The 12,500-nt window shown below is 37.1% G+C and overlaps 1 protein-coding gene across 1 annotated transcript; it reads left to right on the top strand.

Moving 5' to 3' along the window:
- Window positions 484–11,545, top strand: LOC109819910 (probable methyltransferase PMT9). Its single transcript, XM_020385881.1, has 6 exons — window positions 484–583; window positions 715–897; window positions 1,193–1,787; window positions 2,261–2,373; window positions 2,460–2,680; window positions 10,926–11,545. The coding sequence occupies exons 2-6, from the start codon at window positions 808–810 to the stop codon at window positions 11,242–11,244; spliced, it is 1,338 nt and encodes a 445-aa protein (XP_020241470.1). The 5' UTR covers window positions 484–583; window positions 715–807; the 3' UTR covers window positions 11,245–11,545.

The following is a 12,500-nucleotide window of genomic DNA, read 5'->3' as shown; positions in this document are numbered from 1 at the left end:
AGACAGAAGACCCACTTGCGGCGGTCACCACCCAGGGGATCTTCATAATAGGGCGGGCGAAGAGGTGGGGAGGGGGGAGAAGGACTGTCTCCATCGATGAGCAGGAAGGCGTTCTCGTACCTCCTCCTCGGCTTCATCGTCTCCCTCGCTCTCCTCTGCGTCTACTACGGCACCTCCTTCGGCCCCGGCCTTCGCGCACGAATGACGATGCTTCTGGATCCTCTTCGGGCGCCGATTCCGATCCGATGCTTCCGCCGCCGACTCTCGCTCCCCCGTTTCTTTTCCCGTATTACTCCTCCTGCTTCCGCCCCCCCCGGACTCCCTCCCTCCCTCCCTCCTCCTCGATTTGTTTGTTTTTTTTCATTTTCTTTTAAAAAATCTTACTTCGTTTTTTATTTTGGCGGGCGGGCTTTAGGTTTGTGATGTGAGGTACTCGGAGCTGATCCCATGCTGGACGCCGCAATCTCATCTACCAGCTGAGTCAAGCTCTAGCTGAATCTCGCCTTGATGGAGCACTACGAACGCCATTGCCGCCCCGAACCGCCGTACAACTGCCTCGTCCCCTCCTCCGGCTGGGTACAAGGTATGTTTATTAGCGCCAAACCTATCGTCATCTTGTTTACTGCTTGCTATTTGGGCGGCGGGTGTTGGGGCCGGAGCTGGAACCTTACGAGTCCGTTTGCTTTTTGATGTGTTATTGGGTCGTGTCCGAAGATTCCCGTCAGGTGGCCGGCCAGCCGGGACGAGGTGTGGAAGGCCAACATTCCCCATACGCACCTTGCCGATGAGAAGTCTGATCAGAGGTGGATGGTGGTCAACGGGGAGAAGATCAATTTCCCAGGGGGTGGGACCCATTTCCACTATGGAGCGGACAAATACATAGTTTCCATTGCTCAGGTATTACCCCGTTTCTTCTTCTTCTTCTTCTTCTTCTTATTTCTTAAATGCTTGGATGAGGACGCAGCGCTGTGAGGCAATATCGTAGGTGAGGAGTGGTTTGGGCACTGAATGAAGCCCCGCACACACGCACACACACACAGCTCAGATTTCGAACTAAAAACCCACCAAAAAAAAGGGGCTTTTATTGCCTAGCAGTAGTTTCACAAATCAACTTTTCTTTTGTTTAAGGAGGCATCAAATTTGTTATTCAGAGCTTGATTTGTGATTGCAATCTTCTAAATGGAAAACCCAGATGCTCAAGCTTCCGAACAACAAGCTCAACAGCGGCGGAAACATTCGGAATGTTCTTGATGTAGGATGTGGGGTAGCAAGCTTTGGTGCTTACCTTTTGCCTCTGGACATCATTGCTATGTCGCTTGCACCTAATGATGTGCATGAGAACCAGATACAGTTTGCACTAGAGAGGGGGATTCCAGCGACGCTTGGCGTGTTGGGGACTAAGAGGCTTCCATACCCGAGCCGTTCATTTGAGCTGGCTCACTGCTCTAGATGTAGGATAGATTGGCTTCAGAGGGATGGTATTCTTCTATTGGAGTTGGATAGGGTGTTGAGACCAGGAGGGTATTTTGTATACTCCTCACCTGAGGCGTATGCACATGATGAAGAAAATAGGAGGATATGGAGTGCGATGAATGATCTTGTGCATAGGATGTGCTGGAAAATAGCATCGAAGAAGAACCAGACTGTGATATGGATTAAACCTTTGAGTAATGGGTGCTATTCGAGGAGAGATCCAGGGACACGCCCCCCCTTGTGTAGTTCTGATGATGATCCTGATGCGGTTTGGAATGTGCCCATGGAAGCATGCATCACACCATACTCCAAGAGTAAGTAATCTCCTTAGCAATACATTGGAAAAGTTCTAGAAAAGAATTGATCCTTTCTATTTTCTGATTTCGATTGGGAGTATGTGAGAGAAAAGAAAAGAAAAGAAAAACTTTCATTGTTTCCTAATTTAGTTCCTCTATGTTGAAAACTGAAATGAATTGAGGGGGTTAATCCATAAGTGACAAAATACTTTTAGCTTTTTGGGCTTCAATATCGTCCAATATTTATATATTAGGAACTATGATTATTGGTGCTAATTCTTTTTGGTAGTAGTTCTCTTTTAAATATCATTAATTTCATACCTAGAGGACAATCCCTTGCTGCACCCCCGTGCAGTTCTAGCTCTCTGAGTCTGCTAAACTTTATTTTATTTTATTTTTTTGAAATTGCTACTTTGTTTTTGAATTTGGATGAGTCCCATTGATACTTCATAGGAATTTTTAATCTGAATAATAATTTTATTTGACAACAGAGGTTAATAGGGCAAAAGGTAGTGAACTTGTTCCATGGCCGCAGAGGCTGATTGCACCACCACCTCGTTTGGAAGAACTTGGCATGAGTTCTGAGAAATATAAGGAAGACACTGTGAGTTCAGGAGCGACATTAGTACTATTTGCATTTATAAAACACCAGTTTCCGTTTACTATTCACCTAAAAAGTTACCTTTTCAGGAGGTGTGGCATTGGAGAGTGATACAATACTGGAAGCAGATGAAATCCAAAATTGAGAAGAATTCTTTTAGAAATATAATGGATATGAGAGCAAACCTTGGTGGATTTGCAGCATCTCTTGCAGACAAAGATGTTTGGGTGATGAACATTATACCTGTTCATGAATCCAGTAAATTGAAGATAATCTATGATCGCGGTTTAATTGGTACTATCCATGATTGGTATGTATTTATTTTATTCCGCATGCTTTCGTTTGTCTTATACTGTTGATACCCTATTATTGTAACATCTTGGTGCCTCTTTGATATTTTTAGAAACATCTTTTTCTACCACCTGTTATGGTTTTATGTGTTCTTTAATAAGCGACATCCTATTAGCATAGCAGAATATATAATGTACATGTTACCTCTTGTTCCTTATGTGTGGCACTTCGTGCATGCTTGTGTTTTGTGTTTCTATTTTCTTCAGATATATCTCGTTTTGCCTGAATATGTAGTGTATCTAATGAACTTATAAATAAGAGTGATTGTTATTTCATATGGCTTAGAAGTAATTAAAGTAGAAAAGGACAATCACTGTGAAAAGTGCAGGATCGTGAATAGCACAAGATCTAGCGGCCAGTGCTGTAAAATTGCATCCTATGTCAAATTGTAGTTTATAATAGGGTGGTATTATCCTTATTAATTACAGAGTGTAACTCAGACAATACATTACAATCTGTGAATGAGGAAGATAGTGCTCATAAACCTGGTTTTAACTTTTGTTTGTGGATATTTCATTCAGGTAGTGCCATCTGAAACACTAGTCAGACGGTCACTTTTTTCTTCACGCTTTCCATTTCAGTTACTGTGCTTGTTCTTTCATTGACGGAGTGCTGCAAAATAGATTCTGAATGCAACATTGCATTGAGATATCCTCAAATCTTGCTATTGTTTGCTTCCCTTAAATGATTACGAGTACTGTTATTTGAGATGAACCTCACCTGAAAGAAACTTGAGTTAGTTACATTTCTTCCATCATAAATCGAGCACCTAGTGCCAAACACCTGGAAACTTAAGCATCAATCATCAGAGACATGACCATAGTAAATGGAGTTTTTTTTTTTTTTTTGTATTCTGCTACTGGATCAAGATGACAAGGGAATTTTTTTTAATAATTATGCATGACCTTTGGCTTGTATGCACTTATTGGGAGAAAGGCACATGCCACTCAACTCCTTGTTTTGCATGGAATGTTGTAAAATGAATACTATTGTCTTCAAAGCATTCACTGTACTTAGTTCTATCCATTTTGATGGATGCAACATCTTTTACTAATTTATATTTGTTTTAAGTCTGGTAAACTGACATTGTACATAAGAATCTTAAAGTATTTACAAATTAGCTGTCATTTTCCTGAGATAATCGCAACAATAATAATCCCCACATAACAAGACATGATTTAAAGATGCTATGCATCTTGATTTTCATTTTTTGTCCTAAATTTTTGTATTTAAATTGTTCTTGTGAACTTTGCAAAAGAAGATAAAAATCATCAGAACTGTTAAAACCAAAACTAAGAAATGTAAATTGGGACATAGAATAATGTTCTGTATCTTGTGCCAGTAAAACTAGTTTATGTTCGGATATTTAGGAAGTGGTGAAAGAGGTCTTGGTTAGCACTACACTAGGTAATTCCTTAGGCATCACAACATGACAAATACTTCGAAGCGTGTGATCATTACATGATTTTCATAGGCATCTTGAACTAACGTTCAACATGCATCAGCTTAAAAGGGCTGTCACATATCACAAAGGTTTGAACTCTCCTATATTGGCTTGCTAGCCATTCAAACTAGTGCATAGTAATCCCTCACAGATTTTAAAGATTTAGCCAAGTTCCAGTGCTAGAGATGTACAAATAGATATAGTTTACTAAGGTTTAGATCCAATTGACCCAGTAGAAGAAACCCATAATGGAACTTTGAGCATAATCTTACTTCACCACGTGTCCTATCGTCTTCTAGTTGATGCAGGACTAGTTCCACACCTTATTTTCTAATCCTAATCAAACTCATCAATTCATCATATCTCATAATTAGGTTAGCACCCATATTTGACTGGATGTGAGACACATTCAATTACCCTACCTTCTCTTGTACTTAGTCAAGTAATGGAGTGACGAATTTAAAAAATTCAGAATCCACCAAGAGGTGTTTTTTGAATGTACAAAGAGCAATCTTCGAATCCATGAAGATACAACCTCGAATCCACGAAGTAATATAAAAGAGAAATTTATTAATGAAAAATTATCTACCCTATTAGGCTATTATAATTCTTCTTCTTAAATAGAAAAGCAAAGCCTTCTTTAAATTAGATTTCATAAACAAAAGGAAGAATTCGAAACTACCTAAAAGACTCCCTATAATGGAGGAAATAAATCAGTTCAAACTGAATTAAAATTGAACTTCTTTCCTAATTTAATAGACTCCGGCATTGCTAAAAATAAAATAAAAGCTGATTATTTCTAAAATTCTGCTAAAAACGGTTGATATTGAAGGGAATTCGCCAAACCGATTGACTCTGTCTCATTGAGAAATGTGATTTTCCTATATAGTATGTCAGAATGTCTTCCAGAGTAGGAGATATGATTGTTTCTTTGCTCGCAATTCAATCATCCATTCAGATTCGTTTGGCTTTTGGCGATCTTACTGTTTCATAAATTTTCTATCATGCGTCCTACATTAGTCTCCACTTATTGAAAGAAGCTTGACCTCGAGTTTATATTTTTTTAATAGTAGCTTCCTTGATAAACACTTTTCTTTTCTTACATTGATTAGCATCCGCTTTGTATTTAACATTGATTTTCTTCATATGTTTTATCTCCTTTGCTAGGATTTCTTATGAATCAAAATTATGTATGAATCTTTCCCACAGCATGGGTATATGATTGGCAACATATAGCTCTGTAGTTGAGTTGAAAAACTCCTCTAAATATTTTTCTTGTTGCTTCTCATATTCAAGTGCCAGAAGTATCATCTCACATTGTTGAAATCATTGACGATCATTGCTTTCAAAGAAGAATTTTCCACATGCTTCATCTCCAGTTGTTTCATCTCCTTTGCTTTGGACCCTCCACCCAAACAAATTACATATATCATCGATGGACTCGCTCTCTATTCTACCCTTCTCCATTGCAACAACATCAAAATATGTAATTTCACTCACAACTTCATGAATTTCATGCATAATCCCCATCTTCACTAACATATCACCATCAACATAGGAATCTCAGTTGTAATAGAGGTTTGCACCGTAAGAGGAATCTCGATGGGAGCAGTTCTTCTTTTCCAGTTACAATCGACTGATCAATGCATAGATCTATTCAGCTTGCTTCGGGTCTACTGTGAAAGCCTCGTTGTTTGCTACCAAATGTTCTTTCAATAGTCTCTATCTTGGATGGTTCCTTTCCTATAAGAGGCATGAGTGTAACCTGATGTCCATCCTTTTTGAAGATATAAATGTTATCTCTGCTCCTGTGAGTGGCACCAACATCAAACTACCATGGCTTACCTAAAACATATGACAAGCATCCACCTTGACCACATTACACAATATCTCATTAACATAGTTATAGCCGATGAAAAAGATACCGGATACACCTGATCGATCTACACATGATTGTCATTGTGAATCCAGTCGATCTTGCAGGAGGCAGGGTGTTTCTTTATCTTCAAACCTAATTTCCCCACCATACGTTGAGAGACAAGATTTCGCTATAGTATAAGTTTTCTGCATCATGGTACATCTCATGTGGAAGATATTATGCTTCTGAGGTGATTATTCTTTCTTTATTGCTTCTTTAGTATTCTTCTCAACTCCAGAGTCTTGCTTAGGGGTAGATTGGGCTTGCTTAATCCTTTGTGATCGTAGTTAGTATAAACTTGGGTATTGATTGAACACATAATAATAGGTAGGAAGAAAATGAGCCTTCAACAATTCCTCTGTCTTCTCCCATGATCGGATTTTTTGCTTTTGCTAATAGGTGCATTCCTCATTTAGTGATTGCCACCAAAAAGATGCTTTACCCATAAGTCAACAGGCTACTCGTTTAACCTCATAATCTTCTGAAATTTCAGAGTACTCAAAAAATCTCTCTACCTCATCAATTCAATCAATAAAATCCTCTACACCAAGTTTTTCATTGAAAGATGATAAATCAACCCTCATATTTTCAGTATCATATAAATCCAACCTTGAGTAGTCTCTACGACCATAATTTTGGCATGAGGCTTCAGAGTCGTAGTTGTTGCTATTGTATTCATACTGTTGAGTTGGATTACGTCTTTGGCAATCATCAATGCGATTTCGAACTCGTCCAGTGTTCAGATGCTCCATTTCCAACGCAAGTCAGTGTACGCGAATCTTAATCCGAGTTAGGGTAATAGGGGCTTTGCCTGCCATAGAATCAGAGAAACAAGGCTAATTAACGCAATGCGAAAGTTAAAAGCCTCGTAATCCACCTAGGCTTATTCTCTAAATCCACAACAATCTTCAAATCCATGAAGAAACAACCTCGAACCCACTAAGTAATATAAAAAGAGAAATTTATTGATGAAAAGTTATTTATCGTGTAATAGTTCTTCGTAAATAGAAAATAAAGCCTTCTCCTAATAAAAATAGAATTCATAAAACAAAGAAATAATTCAAAACTATCTAAAGACTCATTATAACAGAGGAAACAAATTAGTTCAAATTGCTTCAAAATTGAATTTGTTTTCTAATTTAAATAGACTCAGACTTTGTTACCGAAAATAAAAAAAATGCTGTTTATTTTTGAAATTCTGCAAAAAAAAAAAGGTTGATATTGATGGGATTCTAGGAATTTGTCAAATTGATTGACTCCGTCGAAATTGGCGATTTTCATATATAATATATTAGAATCTGCGTTCTGGATGAGGGATATGATTGTTTCTTTGCGTGCAATTCAACCACCTAGTTGGATTTGTTTGGCTTCTGAAGATCCTACATTTTTATGATTTTTCTACCTACATCAGTACCAATTAATACAATGTGGAAGTTGAAATGTCTGAACACACCAAGGAGTGTTCTTTGAATTCACAAAGAACAATCTCTGAATCCATGAAGAGACAACCTTGAATCCACGAAGTAATAAAAAAGAGATTTATTAATGAAAAGTTAACTATCTTATTACAATTCTTCTTACACAGAAAAACAAAGCCTTCTCCTAATAAGAATAGAATTTATAAAAGAAAGAAATTATTCAAAACTACTTAAAAGACTCCTTATAATAGAGGAAACAAATCAGTTCAAACTGAATCAAAATTGAATTTGTTTTATAATTTAAATAGACTCCTAACTTCGTTGCTAAAAATAAAATAAAAGTTGATTATTTCTAAAATTTCTGCCAAAAAACGGTTGATACTAATAGGATTCTTGGAATCTGCTAAACTAATTGACTCTGTCTCGTCAAGATATGCGATTTTCATATATAATATATCAGAATACACCTTCTGGATTTGGAGATAAGCTTGTTTCTTTGCGTGCAATCAGCCAGCCATTCGAATTCGTTTGGTTTCCGGCATCCTACTATTTCATGAATTTTCTACCATGCATCCTACGTCATCAAGTCTATGCCTCCACGTTTATTCATATTAGCCCGAGCCCGAGTACTATCTATCATGTTGTCCTTATGGAATGTTGGCCTATCAGTCCCCTAGCTTGCTTCATGAATGGATGAGGTGAACTTATTTCAGCTCGGATGTCTCGTTCGTTTCCTATAGGTCAACAAGGTGAATTGATTTAGCAAGTCAATATTCTTTTGAGCATAGCATGGCGGACTATTGCCCCCATCTTTCTAGTGGAGATAACCCAAGTGACGGAATTGAAGTACCATCCAGACAAACATGGATTTTATAATTAATCTCCATCTTTGCTTGTGATCATTATGTCATGTCGAAGTTGAAGAATCCAAATCTTGTGATTTGCAAGGTTTTAAATATCAGTTATCACAAAATTATTTCGGACGATCAAAATTCATATCGGATCCTAGTCATCGGGGATATATTAGAGATAAGTAGTAAAAATCAGAGTGTCATATCAGATGATGAGCATATATAATATAATGTCCTAAAATGTAATCTGAGCACATTTAATGTAATATAAACTAGTACGTAAATAACACATGTTTAGGATCACTAGCCAATTATTTTTGTTCAATGGATGCATAATAGAATAGTATATCATTGTTTTTGTTTTGGTGTATGTGGGTCGGGTACGGAGAAGAGAGGGTTTTTGTCTTGTTTACTAGGAATGCAAATTATAGAAAATCTGGCGATTTTTACCCACGAGAAATTGACCGCTTTATCGAATTTACACCGATAATATTGGGAGAAATTAGCCAAAAATGATATGCAATAAATTTTTGTAAAAGTCATATTGGCCATGGCCAAAACCCGACATATCGGCAATAAATCAATAAAATCAGCTAATTTTTACTACACTATTAATTTGTATCTTCATGGATTTTAGTCAGCCATAGATGAATCTTCTAGTTGTTTAATTCTTTAAAAGTCCTTTTTCGTATCTCCTACGGTTTGTTTGTAATGCATCAAGGGTCTATTCATTGTTTTTCAAAGGTTTGTTTTGTTTTGTTTTTTCACGCGGGGGGGGGGGGGCGGTTGTTAGTATTGCGGCAGCGTGGCCTTACTGTTCGCGAAGCTTTAAGGTGTGATAGTTTTTGGCTTTTATGATTAAAAATTATAAAATAGTATGGATAGAAAAGTCATTTGCTTTCAAACCTAGATTATTTATTGACCTTATAAGCTAGTTTTTTAAAGGTTGGGAAATCCTAACTTCTTTAAATGTGACTCAAAAGCTAGCTTATTCGAGATGTTACTAAGCATGTACATATGGAAAAGCTAACTTTAAAGCTTCTTTGACAAATAACCGATATAAATATATCTCATGGTTGCCACAAGGATGTCGGCCCCTGTCCGACCTCCGTCTAGAGTTGAACCTTCCCCAAGCACTAACAATGGCCAATCATGTTCACTCTGCATTTTCATATTGAACAGTGCCCCACTACTAGCTTCAGGAGCAGGGTGAATTCAGTCTACTTGACTTTCATCCAGTTCCCTTTAAGCTTTTTGATCCTTCCTATTTTATTTCCTTTGATGACAATACAAGATTCTTTACAACCTTTAGCTGTTTAGCACCCCATGTTAGGTGAGCATTTTCAGTCTTTGGAGTTGAAGTATATGTTGGATGTCAAACATTGTATGTTTTACTCTGTCGAACATCTTGAATTTAATGTATTTCTTGAGCAACAATCCTAGAGTTGATACTGAGGTCAGCTCTGTAATTATTTGACTTTTAGTAGCCTCGTGTTAGTAAACAAATCATTGTTTGGATAGATATGATAAGAACCCCCAAATCCAGTATTAATGAATAATCAAAACAATTCGTGCTGCCTGCAACATGGAAAATTTCTTTTGAGTAGATACACCTGCTTGATCAATCAACGCTTTGCTTTTCTCAGGGTTCCAACCATCTATCTTCATGTGTCCTTTCTTACAATAACGACAGTGAACCTTGTATGGATTTGTATTATAAAAAGTACACTTTCTCTCATTTCTTATACAGAGAAACCCTTAGCATCAGTATAGACTAGTTTTTTTCGAAGTTTATTACATAATAAAGCTGCAGTCATGTCCTCCATGCTAGTTGAGTTATTCTCATGCAATGGAAAGTAATCAGATGCTCGTATGAAAGAGGTAGACAGGATATCAGATTAGATGTTATCGTCTTTATCGATCACCACCTTGTCAATAACAATTGGCTGCTAATGTTTTTCTACATATCATGAAATTATAAAATTAAAGTTATTTTCATACAATCGAATTATAAAAGCTTCTCAGTATTTAAGATGAGTTGTAAAAAATATTCATACAATCGGAAATATGATTCCTGTATGCATTTTGTTAAAAAGTATGCAAAAATCATATTTCCGAAAATCTTCAGAATGGTCTTAACTCAGTCGTATTCATGTAGTTCAGGAGTATACAAAATACTTATCTCCAAATATCATTAGAAGTATATCTTAACAGAGTCGCCAGTCACCTCATACTAAAAACATACAATTGACTGAGTTCTGTGTAACAGCACATAGTGGTCATTTTTAGCATATATATATACTATATATATATATATATATATAATATAATATATATATATATATATATATATTATATATATGAAAACTCCTATCAACTTAAGTGGATAGGAAACGGGTATGGATCCCACCAAGACTTTAGTAGTATAGGTATTATATATATATATATATATATAATCTTAAATGTATGCTACTGTTGGCGTTTGAACTGTATATACCTTGCTTGATCTCTGTGAGATTAGTTATATGACTATAAATGATTTGAGTTGTTGATCCCCTTAACATGCAATGTAGGTGTGAATCATTTTCCACTTATCCTCGCACCTACGATCTCCTTCATGCTTGGCTCCTATTCTCCAAGATAGAAAAGCAAGGATGTGGTTTTGAGGATTTGCTCATAGAGATGGATCGGATACTGCGGCCTCAAGGCTTTGCCATCATCAGAGACAAAGTGTCTGTTATAGATTACATTAAGAGGTACCTGCCAGCCTTGAGATGGGATGCATGGTCATCAGAAGTAGAACCCACAGTTGATGCTCTCTCCTCGGGCAAGGAGGAGAGGGTTTTGATTGTGCAGAAAAGGTTGTGGGAGGAAAGTCCTGTAATGTTGTAAAATGGAACAGAAACACCATTTTGCATCTCTTCTTTCCTTTGATTTATATGTACGATCAAGATTCTGGAATAGGGGTAGAAATGGACGGTTGACCGCAACTCCATAAGTAGAGATTCCTGGAGGGTGTAAGGTTAAGAAGGCCTAAGACGGTGATTTCACAGTTTGTTACACTCATGAAGTTTATGTATGATGGAATTGTAAATTATGTTTTCTTTGTTTCCTGAGTATTTGTTGTTACTTATTGCTGTGTCTATAGTCAAAGTAAGCAGGTATTACCAGTTAAAACGTGGTATTTTATTCAGACGGTGGGTAGTTTTCTGTTCCAGAGATTTTCATGAGACCCATCTGTCAATGTGTACCCATTCCAATACGCATATTCAGGTTTCATGCGGTGCTTTCCGATTTAATGCAGTACAACCAGAAGAGAAATTTTGTTTTCATCAGATAGATGCCTGAGAGAAACAAATCAGAAATTAATCAATTAGAGGTTGTGTGGGCTTCAAGGGTAGTAAGTGGCTAACTCTCATGTTACAGAGGGTCTATAGTGAGGGACGGAAGTATTGATCGGAATAAAAAGTCGACGAGGAGGATGATTGGTGGTGGAGGCGAAGGGCTTGTCGAGGACATTGGCTATCCACAAAGTGGAAGTGAACATAAAAGTGGGTTATTTTTCATGCTGATGAACAGTATGAGGTTAACGTTCATTGTGAACTTTTTCCCCCCTACTTAAGGAAGCTACCTGGTTTAAGAAGTGGATTTGCGGAGGAGATACATTCGAACAAAGAACTTACATAATATAGATAAAGTTAGGCTTCACACCCTAATGGACTCACACTGTATCAACTCAAATTAAGTTTTTTCAAAAACTCAGAAGGTTATTCATCAATGTCCAGCTCTAAAAGAGAGGATACAAATTATTTATAAAGAAATTAAACTAACAATAGATTAAATCTCAAACCTAACCACAAAATAAATCCTGACAAAATCAAATCAAAAAAGTTTTGAATAACTTAACAGCAAATCCTAATAAAATCACACCTAAAAAAAGATTTTAATTAAGTGTACTAATCCAAGATCGACAACCCATGATTGTCTTGCACGCACTGCTTGAAGGATATTTGAGAGTTTTTGCCGTAGGTCTGTAGGAAAGGGAAAAGACAAGAGGATGCTGGTTGCTTGTAGGTTGCTGGAGAAAACATTTGATTGCAGGAAACAGAGTAGATGGCTCTGTTTTGGGGTCTCTAGAGCTGCAGGAA

This window comes from Asparagus officinalis, chromosome 8, assembly GCF_001876935.1.
Source record: "Asparagus officinalis chromosome 8, Aspof.V1, whole genome shotgun sequence".
NCBI lineage: Eukaryota > Viridiplantae > Streptophyta > Magnoliopsida > Asparagales > Asparagaceae > Asparagus > Asparagus officinalis.
The sequence above is the reverse complement of the archived record's forward strand: the minus strand, read 5'-3'. Positions and strand labels throughout refer to the sequence as shown.